Source organism: Macaca thibetana, chromosome 7 (assembly GCF_024542745.1).
Source record: "Macaca thibetana thibetana isolate TM-01 chromosome 7, ASM2454274v1, whole genome shotgun sequence".
NCBI lineage: Eukaryota > Metazoa > Chordata > Mammalia > Primates > Cercopithecidae > Macaca > Macaca thibetana.
The window spans coordinates 84,658,368-84,673,870 of record NC_065584.1 but is presented as its reverse complement, the minus strand read 5'-3'; the positions used below and the strand labels follow the sequence as shown (position 1 = coordinate 84,673,870).

The window sequence follows — 15,503 nt, the reverse complement described above, 5'->3', positions numbered from 1 at the left end:
CCACCTCCCGGGTTCACGCCATTCTGCTGCCTCAGCTGGGATGCCACCACATCCAGCTAATTTTTTGTATTTTTACTGGAGACGGGATTTCACCGTGTTAGCCAGAATGGTCTCAATCTGCTGACCTCCTGATCCTCGGCCTCCCAAAGTGCTGGGATTACAGGCATGAGCCACCATGCCTGTCCAGGATGTATTTCTTTGTATCAAAATGACCTGCTTCTGGCTGGGCGCGGTGGCTCACGCTTGTAATCCTAGCACTTTGGGAGGTCAAGGTGGGTGGATCATGAGGTCAGGAGTTCGAGACCAGCCTGGCCAACACAGTGAAACCCCGTCTCTACTAAAAATAAAAAAATTAGCTGGGCATGGTGACGAGTGCCTGTAATTCCAGCTACTCGGAAGGCTGAGGCAGGAGAATCACCTGTACCTGGGAGGCGGAGGTTGCAGTGGGCCAAGATTGTGCCACTGCACTCCAGTGTGGGCGACAGAGCTAGACTACATTTTTTTTTTTTTTTTTTTAAGACACCAAGGGCAAGTATATGTTTTCACGTTTTTAAATCTCAGGACATATCATTGGTGCCTGCAAATAGTAGGTGCTCAGCAAGTATTTAATAAAAGAATTTAAAAATATCACAGTTCATTAGCCTTCCAATATCATCTCGGTCTACACGTTCCACAATGCACATCAACCGCTTCTGCTCCCCAAGAACCTCATCAAAAGGAGATACAATCCCTAGTTGGCTTCATGTTGCCAAAGGGCAACAGGAAACTTGACTTCAAGAGTAGAAGCTCCTGACTCCTCATGGAAGAGCTATTATCCAAGATGATGTCATATAAGGAGAAGCAAAACATGTTGTCAGAGGAAGGATTTTAAGTGCCCAAGCAGGGAGAACACTTTGTAAATACCCGAATGTTCCAGATGGACTGACATCCTGATAAATACACATTTGGTTTGTCTTACTCAATTCAATAAGGATTTCAGGATCATGTGCCTGGTGACAAGCCAACCTAGGTCACTCTAAACAACTGGGTCTGTGATCTCAGCTTCTTCCCTGGGCCCCAAGGCATGCAAGGTACAAGGCTGGGCCCCTTCACCCAGGAATTCAGGCAGACACAGCAGTAACTCAAGGATAAAGGAGATTGATAAAAGGAAGGAAGGAAGATTAGGAAACAAACCCCAGGAGCCTCAGGGACAGGTAAGGATTACACAATAAGGAACCAGATCTTGATCTCAGGGAAGAAAATCCTTCTCCAAGGGGAGGAGAGGGCGGGAGGGGGAAGTGACAGAAAGTACTTGAGGAAAACAAGGGCAGAGCGGGACAACTCAAAGAAATCCCTCCTCCCCCAAGCAGATCACCTCCCTGTTGTGCTGGAAAAGAAAACATGAAATCATCTTTACAAGATGGACCTTACTGAGTCACACAGAAAGACACCTTTAAACTGTCAGCTTTGTGGTCTTCCTGGGGTGACAGAGATAGGGATGCTTTGTCAAATAACCTATCTGTGGCTATCTCCTGTCTTGCCTAATCTTATCTCCATCACTTCCCAAGAACCCAGCCCTTGACTAATATTTAACCTTTCACCTTCACAATAATCTTTCAGAAACAAAAAGAAATTCGGAGAATGAGGTGGGGATAGGCAGGTTGCCTGTGACACCTAATCTCTTTGGAACAATGGCTGCAGGCCCCAGATCTGGCCCTTCACCCTGCAGTTGGGTGATCACACCATGTGACTGAGGGGAAAGAGGGTATCAGTCTCCTGGTACCACAAGACAACTTCCCTCACAGCAGGCTGAAACCTGAGCCTCCATCCAGAGAGGAAAGGTCAGTGGGTGCTTGCCAAGTTCCTGCCCTGCTTAGGAGCCCTGCTGCTGGCTAGCTACTGCCTGGCACTTGTCTGTTGCTGACGATGATATTCTAGAACCCTCTCTTCTCGGCTAGACCCTGAATTCCGCATGCCTGAGATACAGTGACCTCAGGGAAGCTACATGTGGATGAGGATCATTGGCCACAGTAGCTTTGAAATGTGAGGGGCTTTTCATCCATCCATCCATCCATTCATCCATCCATCCATCCATTCATCCATCCATCTATCCATCCATCCATCATAGATCCATTCACCCATCCACCCATCTAGCCATCCATCATCCATGCATTCATCCACCCACCCATCTATCCATCCATCATCCATCCACCTACCCACCCATCTAACCATCCATCATTTATCCATCCATCCACTCATCCACTCATCCATCATTCATGCAGGGCCTATATGTACTAGGCATTCTAGTTGGTGGGGAGGTTATTGATAAGACACAAGTCCCTGCCTTTAGGAAATTGGCAGTGTAACAGGGATGACAGGTGAAGAGATGGCCACAAAACAATGAGGTGATGGCAAAGTTATTTGCAGAAGCTAGTGGGCATCTAGGAGGAACCCCTAACTCAGCCCAGGGGAATCAGAGATGCCTCCTATAGGAGGAAGAGACCCTGGCAACATGGAGAAATTTATAATCCTGGTCCAGCTGGACAAAATAAAAAGTCATAAGACTCTGGTTCTTGTCCATTGTAATCTAGTTGTGGGAGTGGCTGCTGCTTCTTTAGAGGCCCTCATGGAATTCCAGGCTTGTATATATATTTTTGGGCATTTCCTCCCCTCTTTCTTTCTTGCTTCCTGGGCAAAAAATAAGATGAAAGACTATTAAGAAGACAAGAGTTCAAGAAGATGCTTAAGTCAGGGGCGGGTTACTTAATCCATCCAGTTTGAAATACTCAACATCAAGGTGACAGAAGAGATACAAAGAATGAGTCAGGCAGGAGGAGGAAAATTCAGATTCTAGCAATCTGGAACACTGCCCAGAGTCCAGGGCCTCCCAGCTGCCAAGTAGGAGAGATGGGCTCAATGCTTTCTGCAGGACTGGCAGAGGGATTCAGAGTCCTTGCTGCCGACCTGTAACTGGCTTGTCCACTGTGGAGCGCTGGGCTCCCTGCAGAGAAGGTGCCCTCAGCCCCAGCCCAGCTCTGACCCCAGATTTTGATCTCCAGGAATTACAGAAGTCTCTCCTTCACTTCCTCCCATTGGCAATGACAGCAGATCTCTTTGTATTGGGGGCAGTTGAAGGTAGAATTATGACCATCCAAGATATCAACATTCTAATCCCTGAGATTTGTGACTATGTTATTTTAAATGACAAAAGGAACTTTGCAAACGTGATTAAGTATTTTTTTTTTTTTTTTTGGAGATGGAGTTTCCCTCTTGTTGCCCAGGCTGGAGTGCAATGGCGTGGTCTCAGCTCACTGCAACCTCCGCCTCCCATGTTAAAACGATTTTCCTGCCTCAGCCTCCCAAGTAGCTGGGATTACAGGTGTCTGCCACCACACTTGGCTAATTTTTGTATTTTTGGTAGAGACAGGTTTCACCATGTTGGCCAGGCTGGTCTCAAACTCCTGAGCTCAGGTGATCCACCCACTTTGGCCTCCCAAAGTGCTGGAATTACAGGCCTGAGCCACCACGCCCAGCCACGTTAAGGATCTTAAGATGGGGAGATTATCCTGGATTATCCAGAGGGCCCAGTGTTGTCACAGGAGTCCTTATAAGAGGGAGGTAAGAGGGTCAGAGTTACAAAAAGACATGTGATCATGCAACCATCAGACAGAAAGAGAGGCTTGAAGATGCTATGCTGCTGGCTTTGAAGATGAAAGATGGGGCCATGAGCCAAAGAATGCAGGAGGTCCCCAGAAGCTAGAAAAGGCAAGGAATTCTCCCCAGAGCCTCTAGAAGAAATTCAGGCCCGCTGACCCCAGAGTTTAGGACTTCTGACTTCCAGGACTAAGATAGTACATTTGGCCGGGCACGGTGGCTCACGCCTGTAATCCCAGCACTTTGGGAGGCCGAGGCGGGTGGATCACGAAGTCAGGAGATCAAAACCATCCTGGCTAACACGGTGAAACTCCGTCTCTACTAAAAATACAAAAAATTAGCCGGGCATGGTGGTGGGCGCCTGTAGTCCCAGCTACTCGGGAGGCTGAGGTAGGAGAATGGCGTGAACCCGGAGGTGGAGCTTGCAGTGAGCAGAGATCACGCCACTGCACTCCAGCCTAGGTGACAGAGCGAGATTCTGTCTCAAAAAAAAAAAAAAAAAAAAAAAAAAAGCTAGTACATTTGCATAGTTTTAAACCACTAAGTTTGTGGTTACTTGTAACAGTACCAATAGGAAATAGATACCAGACAGACATTATGCAGAAAGACTAGACAGCAGGGACATACCCTTAAAGAGAAAAGCTTTTAAACAGCAGCCAGGCAACACATACCAGGAGCCCAAAGGAGTGTCTAGCCACAGGCCTTGCGGGACACCAGATGGAGGGAAGGGATGGTGCTCTCTAGAAGTGGGTAGTGAAGGTGAGATCACCAGTGTGCTCACCTGGTTAGCAAAGTTCCACACCACATAGCTGCTTCCCACTTCTTCCAGCTTCCCAACCCTAGCTGGGATCCCACAGCTAAAGTGTTCCTATTTCCTCTTCCTCCATTTGGTAATTCAATACAGTAGCAAACAGCCTTGTCTTGTAACTCTAGCAGTGTTGTTTTTCCTCTTTCCTTTTAGAGAAATCCAGGGCAAAAGACAAAATATCCCTCCTTCATCTAATTCAGGTTCTCCTTCAGTCTCCCCTGTATTCCTTACAACTTCAGGCCCACCCACACAACCCAGATACACACACAAACACTGGCCCAAGAATCACAAACTTCTTGGAAGGCGAGTGGAGTGCCAGGATGTTCACAGACATGAATCCTTTATTTTCTGCCCCCATGATTTTGTTGGTCTCCTTATTTTACTGGCCAGAAGCCACAATCAAAGGCCACAAAAGAGGTCAAGATAGAAAGCCAAGAGATTATTATCCCAAGAGTCCCGAGTCTGAGTACACTGTTCACGTTGGAGGGGACAGAGTGGCCACACCGTGTACTGTCCTGTGGTAGACAACACCAAAACACACCTTGGCAGAGCTTGCTCTGTATCCTTCCAGGCTGAGTCAACCCATTTTTAACCCTAAATTAATACACAGTCACGTGCTACATAATGACATTCTGGGCAACAACAGACTACTTATACCTCCGTGGTCCTGTAAGATTCGAAGACCATATTTTTACTGTATCTTTTCTCTGTTTAGATATGTTTAATGAACAAATACAACTGCCTACAGTGCTCAGTACAGTAACATGCTGTACAGGTTTGTAGACTAGGAGCAACAAGCTACACCATGTAGCCTAGGTGTGTAGTAGGCTATGCCATCTAGTTTCATGTCAGTACAGTCTATGATGTTTGCATAATGACTAAATTATCTAAGGATACATTTCTCAGACTGTATCCTTATCATTAAGCAATGCATGAGAGTATTATAGACTATAGGTAAAAGAAACAATTTAAAATTAATTTCTTCAGTGCATTTTGAAGTAGAACATCAACGAATCATTAGCATAAACAAATACATCTGCATTTAGAAGGTTTTAAGGATGGATTGGGGAGTTGTGGAGCTGGTTTTAAGTCCCTGCAATCATTCCAGAGGTGAGGCTGTGACTTTATCACTCTTCCCCTCAACTCTAGCTAGCAGCACCTGGGAAGTGAAGGATGATGTGGGTTTCTGAATCTTTTTTGGGTGTGGAACAAGGGAGCAGAGCTCAGAGGAGCTTGTGTAAGGTGTGAAGTGGTAAGAATGGGGAGGAGGATCACCAGCAGCATGAAAGATAGGAGCCAGAGACGGCTCTCTCAGAGGGACCCGGCAGGTCTGAATCTGAGAATCACAGAACTTTTGAACTTGAAGAACTCAGTGGCCATGGTGCCTTTGCCAGCTTAGTCACGTACTCTCAGTTAACCTCTTTGAACCTCCCTTTTCTCCAGGTAAAATCTAAGGTCCATTTGAACAGTGTGACGATACTCTGTATCCTGTGTATTGTTGCATACATTTTTTTTTTTTTTTTTGAGATGGAGTCTCGCTCTGTTGCCCAGACTGGAGTGCAGTGGCACGATCTTGGCTCACTGCAAGCTCTGCCTCCCAGGCTCACGCCATTCTCCTGCCTCAGCCTCCCGAGTAGCTGGGACTACAGGTGCCCGCCACCACGCCTGGCTAATTTTTTGTATTTTTAGTAGAGATGGAGTTTCACCGTGTTAGCCAGGATGGTCTCGATCCCCTGACTTCGTGATCCGCCCACCTCGGCCTCCCAAAATGCTGGGATTACAGGCGTGAGCCACCACGTCTGGCCTGTTGCATAAAATGTTAAATGGTTATTTTTATTGTTTATCTTAAGAAACTATAGACTAAGAAAGTCAAAAAGAGCATGTGATTTGCTCAGGATCATGCTGACACTCAGAGGCAAAGCAGAGTGGCGGGGAATGGGAATGGTTTGGAAGATTTTAGAAAGCATATCATGCATCAGACCACATTGTACATCGTGCCCCTGACCCTTCTCAATTTCTAATCTGTTCCATCTTTTTCTCAGGAGGATGCTCCTCCACAAATGACCTGCCCTGGGGTCCTTCAACCCAGCTGTCTGGAAGTTGGAAGTGGGTCACAGGTACAGGCTGGGGGCTGGGGAGCACCGGCCAAGGCACTGGACCAGGAGCCCAGATGGTCAAACATGTTCCTGTGCCTCAGTTTCCACAAGTGATGAAAATACCACCAGATCTTATAAGTCACGTGCCTCTGTCTGCTAGGGAGGAACACCCTGCAGAAAGCTGAAGAGATGCGTGGTTGCTGCCCATGCTGCCCCACTCCTCAGGCCCCACAGACACTGTCTGCTGCCAGCGGTGCGCACACAGCCACAAACAATCCCCTGGTGGCCAGAGTGGCCTTGAGGTCCTGTCTGGCACACAGTAGGTGCTAAGCTTACTGAATGGAAATGACAGACAGATACATCTACACAGAAAATTCAGGGAGAGTGCACATAGAAGCCATTGTGCTGCTCTAGGGAGTAAATATCAGGTTTAATATGTCATGGGATGGCCCATGAAGCAAGGCAAGTGCCCCGGATGCCAGACAGAATTGTGGGGAGAGGGTACATATTGTGGCTGTCTCTCCTTCCTCTAAGAAAGCTCACAAAGTACAACCAGGCACAGTTACTCACACCTGTAATCCCAGTGACAGTAGAGGCTGAGGTGGGAGGATCAATTGAGGCCAGAAGTTTGAAGTTTGAGGCCAGCCTGGGCAACACAGCAAGATCCTGTCTCTTAAAAAATAACAGAAAATTAGCCAGATATGGTGACATGTACCTGTAGTCCCAGCTACAATGGAGGCTGGGGTGGGAGGATCACTTGAGCCCAGGAATTCAAGGCTGCAGTAAGCTGTGATTGTGCCATTGCACTGGCCTGGGTAACCCTGTCTCTTTAAAAAAAGAAAAAGAAAAAGAAAAAAGCTTGCTGGGCACGGTGTCTCACACCTGTAATCCCAGCACTTTGGGAGGCTGAGGTGGGTAAATCACTTGAGGTCAGGAGTTCAAGACCAGCCTGGCCAATATAGCAAAACCCTGTCTCTATTAAAAACACAAAAATTAGCTGGGTGTGGCAGTGCATGCCTGTAATGCCAGCTACTCGGGAGGCTGAGAATTGCTTGAACCTGGGAGGCAGAGGTTGCAGTGAGCCAAGATTGCGCCACTGCACTCCAGCCTCAGTGACAAAGACTCTACCTCAAACAAAACAAAACAAAACAAAAACAAAGAAAAAAAAAGCTCACTAAGAGTACACGTTATTCCCAGAGAGAGACTACTTGATAACTTTTCTTTTCTTGAGATGGGGTCTCATTCTGTCACCCAGGCTGGAGTGCAGTGGTCTGATGTTGGCAAACTACAATCTCTGCCTCCCAGGCTCAAGCAATCCTCCCACCTCAGCCTCCCGAGTAGCTGGGACCACAGGTATGTGCCATCACATCCAGCTAATTTTTTGTATTTTTGGTCGAGACAGGGTTTCCCCATGTTGCCCAGGCTAGTCTTGAACTCTTGAGCTCTAGCAATCTGCCCACTTTGGCATCTCAAAGTGCTGAGATTACAGGCATGAGCCACCATTGTTTTTTTTTTTGAGACAGGGTCTTACTCTGTCACCCAGGCTGCAGTGCAGTGGCATGATGATGGCTCACTGTAGTCTCAACCTCCCCAGACTCAGATGATCCTCCCACCTCAGCCTCCTGAGTAGCTGAGACTACAGGTATGTGCCACCAGGCCCAGCTAATTTTTGTTTTTTGGAGAGATGGGGTTTTGCCAGGTTGCCCAGGCTGGTCTAGAACACCTGGGCTCAAGTGAGTCACCTGCCTTGGCCTCCCAAAGTGCTGGGATTACAGGTGTGAGCCACCACACCCGGCAATGACTGTTTTCAGGTGCTCCCTTGCTTTGGATACAGGACTCTGGCTTCTCATTGAGCTGGGTCAGCAGGGGTTCATTTTGTGCCTTCCTCAAGGAGCCAATGAACATTCCCACATGGATCCCTGAACTAATCTCATTTCTTCTACTAAGCCAGCTGCCACTCGATGAACCACACTATTCTGGTCTGACAGGGTAAAGGTTGCCATCTGGATACAGGGCTGGATTGGTTGTTATAAGGACAGTGCTAAGACGAATGAACCAGTTGGGACTCTCCTTGCAGCCAACTCTTGGCCCTAGAGGTAAATATTTGAAGCCTGCACCCTACCACCCAAGGCTTGTTTCCATCCTCATAGGTGATCAGAGGCAGGAATGACCATAGAAACCCAGAACCTCATTTTATTTTATTTTATTTTTCTTTTACAGATGGGGTCTCATTCTGTTGGCCAGGCTGAAGTGCAATGGCGTGATCATAGCTCATTGCAGCTTCCAAGTCCTGGGCTCAAGCGATCTGCCTGACTCAGCTTCCCAAAGTGCTAGAATTACAGGTGTGAGCCTCCATGCCGGCCGCAGAACCTCATTTTATATGTGAGTGAATTTAGACCTCAGCTAATTCACAGTAAAGACCAGACTGGGACAGCCCGATTCCCAGTTGCTTGTTCTGCCTCTGCCCAGCCTTCCTTCATCATACACACATCACTCTGCTTTCCCTTGGACACTCCCACATCATCTCTCCTCCTGCTTGGGTCAGTGGTACCCATGGTCACTACTGCCAGTGCCACTTGGGACTCTGGATCTGTCACCAAGACGCTGGTTAGCCCCAGCCTGGACTGCTTTCTGGGCAGCAGGAAGGAAGATGCCAATATGGCAAAAGGGGAAGACTTTGACAGTTATGCCTCAGAAACCAAGAAAGGTGCATCCATTGCTCCCAGGGCTTTAGAAAGTCATTTCCCACAGGGATCTCCACCTTGGGTTCCCTCCCACCAGCCCCCTTATCAATGTCACCGTCACATGTTCCCTCCAAACTCCTGAACTCCATGTGGATTTCTCGGTTTTGCTGGCTTGCACCTTTCTCAGGAGTGGGCTGGACTGGCTTGGAAAGGCTTGGTTTTCCTTTAACATTTCCAGAACCAGGCCTCTCCTTCTCGTCTCTTCAGATAAGTGAAAACAGGCAGTAGAAAGGGGGAAAAATGTCCAGACTTGCCAAAGTCCATAAAGACAGATGGTGAAGAAGAGAGGGAAAGAGCACAAGAAACCACAGGGAGGGAGCAAGCGGAGGACAATGCAGATGAGTGGGAGAGAAAGAGGGCTTGAGAGGAGCACAACAGAGAGAGGCCAGGACTGAAAACAGCAAGATGGAATGTACTAAGCAGACGGCTGGTGACAAAGGAAGCAGTGACGCCACTTTGTAGAAATCAGAACACCCTGTTCCTCTCCAAACCTGCAAAACAAGCACCTTTCCGGATGGAGCTCCCCAGGCCTCTGAAACGCCATAAATTTCACCTGGGTCATGGCCTGCCAGAGGGTTGGCTTCTCAGCCTCACCTTTTGCTGGGGCGTGCACTTCTCTGCCTTCTGCCACGCTGTGGCCAGCTCCCACAGACTCCCTCCCCTCCAGCTGGAGCAAAAGGGGTGAAGCATGTCCCTCCCAGCAGCCCTCTGGGTCTGGGTGCCCAGGCTGGAGGTTGGAGCCCCAGGGAAGCCGGGCCTGCGGGGGCGTGGGTGTGGCTACGCTCGGCTCTGTGATTGGCTGCACCAGGCTCCTTGGCCACCTCCCCCGCTTGGGAAGGAACTGAGCACGTGTTTCTAATTGTGGAAAAGCTGCTTCGTTTCCAGATCTAGGATCTAGGAGGTAAGCAGTGCCGGCTGCCAAAAGGCACTGATAGGCAAAGAAAACACGGAGGCCTGTTTGACCTCTAACGCACACAACCCAAGGCTCTGATAAGGTTCCAGTTCTGCCCACGCAGGTCACACGGAACAGTCTTTCCTCGTCAAAGACCCAGAGAGGCCTGGAGGTGTGGGGGAGTGGCGAGACTCGGATCCAGCTTCACAGAACCCTCCTAGAATCCTTCTTTATTCCCCGCTAACCCCCACCTGAGGGCCAAGACATTTTTCATAGCAGGTGAGGAGCCACATTATAAAGACTTTCGGTACCTTGATTATTGTACATGTAATATAACTTGTCTGATGAAGTTATACATATAACTTGACTGGTGAAAGACAAAAACGTTAAAAAAAAACCCAAAAAAACACAAAAAGCCACACAACAGCAACCAAAAAAAATCAAAGCAGCCCTTCCTCATAAACTGCGCTTTGATCCCAGCTTCTATAAAGTGCACAGTGGGGAGTGTGGTTTTGAAACAGATCTTGCCTATCGCACTATAGTAACATTTCCCCTTCTCCAGCCCTTTTCATCTCGAAGCGCTTAAAATGTTTTAGAAATCTCGGAACCCCCTCCAAAGGAGAGGAGGTGCTCTGAGCCTTCCGGAAGGGCCTCTCTCTTCCAAGGACACACCAGCAGAGGAGGAGGGTGCCGAGAAGCTGTGAGGGCTGTGAGTGCTCCTGGAGGCACACAGCTTTTACCAAACACTTCCAGCTAAGCTCCTGCCCATACTGCCCCATCCCCTCCCCTCCTCCCTTCGTGGCTCTGTCTTCCCCTTCCTTCTTACCCTATTAGCTCCTGTGCCAGCTGCTGGAGCTGGTGTTTCTGCTGAATCACCACCCAGTACTTAGCTCAGCCAAGAGGCAGGAATACCCAGCTCAGCATTTTCCAAGAGCTGAGTAGTTCTCTCTTCAGCATGAGCTAAACATGGCTCCTCAGCTGGCCTGAGCCGGGGAGAACCGAAAAACTGAAGATACCAGGAAATCCAGGGGTGGCCTGCCATGCCACCGTGGGGAACCCTATTTTAATCCTACTCATTACTTTTTCAGCCTGGACCTGAAAAATTGCTCTCACACCCCAATTCTCAAGACTGATGTCCCCCAGATGCGGAGCAAGGTAGATGAGAATGGGTTCTGTTGAGTCTGCACTGAGCCCAGGAAGGCTAGCCTGACCCTCCATCATATTTCAGTCTTGGAAGACAGGGTATGGATCCTGTGAGGTGTAGTTGGTTCTTGGACCAGAAGGCTTATAGGCTCTGTTGGTGTTCACTAAATTCTATAAACCTGGACCCAGGCTGCAAAATTCCCCCAAAATGGTTCAGTTATAACCCAATTCCAATGGTAGCTCATACTTAAACTTGCTAAACTCTTTTTTCTTTTCTTTTTTTTTTTTTTTTTGAGATGGAGTTTCGCTCTTGTTGCCCAGGCTGGAGTGCAATGGCGCAATCTCGGCTCACCGCAACCTCTGCCTCCCGGGTTGAAGCGATTCTCCTGCCTCAGCCTCCCGAGTAGCTGGGATTACAGGCATGTGCCACCACGTCCAGCTAATTTTGTATTTTTAGTAGAGACGGGGTTTCTCCATGTTGGACAGGCTGGTCTTGAATTCCCGACCTCAGGTGATCCACCAGCCTCAGCCTCCCAAAGTACTGGGATTACAGGGGCGAGCCACTGCGCCTGGACTTTTTTCTTTTTTTAATATGGAATGCTTCGCGAATTTGCATGTCATCTGTACATGGGGCCATGCTCATCTTCTCTATACTGCTCCAATTTTAGTATATGTGCTGCTAAAGTGAGCACAACTTGCTGAACTCTTATAACAGAGATGCCCTTTCTTCTTTCCCCCAAAGCTCCAAGTACCACTGGGCCTCACTCCCGTAAGCCTTCTGATTTTATGTTCTTAGGTATGTAATATAAATTTGGCGTGTCACATTAATCCTTAAAAGTTTACCAGACACAGGGCCTGGCGCGGTGGCTCATGCCTGTAATCCCAGCACTTTGGGAGGCCGAGGCGGGCGGATCACCTGAGGTCCGGAGTTCAAGACCAGCCTGAACAACATGGAGAAACCCTGACTCTGTTAAAAATACAAAAAAATTAGCCGGGCTTGGTGGCGCATGCCTGTAATCTCAGCTCTCAGGAGGCTGAGGCAGGAGAATTGCTTGAACCCGGGAGGCAGAGGTTACGGTGAGCCAAGATGGTGTCATTGCACTCCAGCCTGGGCAACAAGAGCAAAACTCGATCTCAAAAAAAAAAGTTTACCAGACACAATTAGTGGGTGACTCCATTTAAATCATGGGCCCTGGCTCCTCTGAGAAAAACAAAGTGATCCTTGACAGTCAGCAACAAAAGGCCAGAGGAGAATTTAAGTTTCTAGGCTGGTACAAGAAAGTAGGCAAATCTTTACCACACCTGGTGGAAGCTGAACTCCAAAAGAGTTTCCTGTTTCAGGAAACCTCCGTCCCATTCACTATTCTCCCAATCAGAAGTAGACATATTTCCAGAAACAAGCCCCTCATTCCCCACTTTCCAGGGTGTGGGCTGTGTAGGCACACACACTCTCTGAACAGCAGAACTTCGGTCTGAGAGTAAAAGCTGAAGAGCAGAAGAGACACTATGGGAATCAGGAAAGAGGAGGTGATCCGGGAGAGCAGTTGAAGCACATTGAAATGAAGAAGACTGACTTCTCAGGTAGCTTACTTACTCTGCCATTATAGATATAGAGTCTAAAAGCACAGGGGATGCTTCCTCAAGTCCCAGCAACAGATCTTAAGTGTTGAAGAGTGAGTAAAAAGGGTGACAAAGACAGAGGGATCAACTTGACTAGTTTGAACCACACCAATTCAGACAATATGACAATATGTACAGACAATACGAACCAGTGTTGTCCCTGATTTACTTCACTTGTATCCCCAACAAGACCATGCAGTCCTTGACTCCTTCAACCTTAATCACCAAGGGCTACCAATTCTACCTTCTAATGCTAACCAAAAGCATCTACTTTTCTCTACTCCCACTGCCCCAAGATGCACATGACGGTCATCTCTAACCTGAATCCCTACAACTGCATTGTAATCGTCTTTTCTTGCCTCTGATTTATTCCCCTCACCAATCCATCCTTTAGCCTTGCAGCATGACTCTCCTAAGATACAAATACGATCATGTCGGTCTTCTGTTTGAAACCCTTCAAACCTCATTCCTCCTAGGGGAGAGCCCAATCTCTTTATGGCCCATGAGGCCTTTCGTGATGGGGTCCTTGCTTCTATTATACATTTCTTGCCTCCTAGTCATGGTGTGGCTATACTGAACAACCTTTAGTTCCCACAAACAGCTGTGATTTTTCCTGTCCTCAGACCTTGACATATGTTAATTCGTTCTGCTAGAACATTCTCCCCACCCCATTCTACTCCACCCTCCCTCCATGCTGAACATTTCCTGACTATTTCCAACTGGTCTTTCAGCCTCAATTTACATGTCACTTTCTCTAAGAGTTTCTTCAACCCCAGTCCCATCTTCACTTTTCTTGTAGGAGCTACCTGGATGCTGTCCTCTTGGGGAACTGGAGTTCCCTGTATACTTGTCGGGAACATCCACTGGACTGTGAGTTCCTTGGTACAAGAGCTAAGTATCCCCATGCCTGCCACAGTGCCTGGAGCAGAACAGACACTCAAATATTTAATAATGTATGACTGATTCTGTGTTACCTGCGGCATCATAGAGGACACACAGGTGGGTGCAGTATAATCCGTGTTAAGAAAGAAGACTAAATCTGCTGCTGCTGCTTCATGTGAGAATGAGAGTCTTTTGGTTCATTGTTGTCTCCTCTGTGCCAAGAACAGTAACTAGCCCATCATGGGCACTTGATAAATGTTTGCTGAATGAATGAAGTGTGGCATTTATATAATATTTCCCAAGAGTCCTAATCCCTTTCTAAGTTCTACTGCTCTAGAGCAGGCAGAATTTTGAGCAGGATCCTGGAAGTACTACCCTGGGGAAGATTCTAACCAGAGACCTGCTCAGCACCCCTCGGGGCTCTAGGGAGGACATGGAAGGCAAACATAGACACATTTTTTTTTTTTTTTTGAGACAGTCTAGCTCTGTTGCCCAGGCTGGAGTGCAGCGGCACAATCTCGGCTCACTGCAACCTCCGTCTCCTGGGTTCAAGCGATTCTTCTACCTCAGTCTCCCGAGTAGCTGGGACTACAGGTGCGCACCACTGTAAATCATACCTTATCTCTTCTTTTTTTTTTTTTTTTTTTTGAGACGGAGTCTTGCTCTGTCACCCAGGCTGGAGTGCAGTGGCCGGATCTCAGCTCACTGCAAGCTCCGCCTCCCGGGTTTACGCCATTCTCCTGCCTCAGCCTCCCGAGTAGCTGGGACTACAGGCGCCCGCCACCTCGCCCGGCTATTTTTTTGTATTTTTTAGTAGAGACGGGGTTTCACCGTGTTAGCCGGGATCATCTCTCGATCTCCTGACCTCGTGATCCGCCCGTCTCGGCCTCCCAAAGTGCTGGGATTACAGGCTTGAGCCACCGCGCCCGGCCACCTTATCTCTTCTTAGTGTAGGAGTTCAGTATGGTGATTAGCTGATGGAATTTTTTTCTTTGTTTTCTTTTTTTTTTTTTTTGAGACGAAGTCTTGCTCTGTCCTCCAGGCTGGAGTGCAGTGGCGCGATCTCGGCTCACTGCAGCCTCCGCTCCCAGGTTCATGCCATTCTCCTGCCTCAGCCTCCCGAGTAGCTGGGACTACAGGCGCCTGCCACCACGCCTGGCTAATTTTTTTTGCATTTTTAGTAGAGACGGAGTTTCACTGTGTTAGCCAGGATGGGCTCAATCTCCTGACCTCGTGATCCGCCCGCCTCGGCCTCCCAAAGTGCTGGGATTACAGGCGTGAGCTACCGTGCCCGGTCCTGCTGATGGATTTTTTTAGTTTCTTTCTCTTTTCCAAAAAAAAAAAAAAAAAAACCACACACACACAAATCTGCTTACAGAATAATTTTCATCTTAATGCATCATAAAAATGAAAAATGAGATGTTAGTCAAACTGGCCATTGAGTAAAAATCAAGAGATTTTCAATACATTTAGATTTTAAATGCTGGCTAGTTAGAAGGTGTACAGAGAACAATGGAGTCTTGGATGTATAGGAATCAAATGTAGGCCAGTCTGTATTTGTCTGAATTCATATAAACAAGGCTGATCGGATACCCGAAGAACTCTCTGGGGACTAGGGAAGGGCAAGAAGGCAGTGCTGCCCAGGTATCTGAAGGAATATGTTTAGTGTCTGGGGATGAGAAGTT

The 15,503-nt window shown here is 47.9% G+C and overlaps 1 protein-coding gene and 1 non-coding gene across 4 annotated transcripts in view; both read right to left on the bottom strand.

Moving 5' to 3' along the window:
• The window catches only part of SLC7A8 (solute carrier family 7 member 8), a 61,231-nt gene that overhangs the window by 20,089 nt on the left and 25,639 nt on the right, over positions 1–15,503 (bottom strand). Inside the window, exon 1 of one of the 3 annotated variants that reach the window (XM_050796443.1) lies at positions 10,754–12,324. The exons of 1 other annotated variant lie outside the window; for it this stretch is intronic. In XM_050796443.1, coding sequence (XP_050652400.1) covers positions 10,754–10,952 — 199 coding nt within the window. In that variant the 5' untranslated portion in view covers positions 10,953–12,324. Of the gene's footprint in view, positions 1–9,875; positions 12,325–15,503 lie in introns of those variants that run through there. One more of the 3 variants, XM_050796442.1, reaches the window with a different exon arrangement.
• LOC126960197 (U6 spliceosomal RNA) lies at positions 11,903–12,008 on the bottom strand. The gene has a single exon (XR_007727782.1). It is a non-coding gene; the product is annotated as a U6 spliceosomal RNA (small nuclear RNA).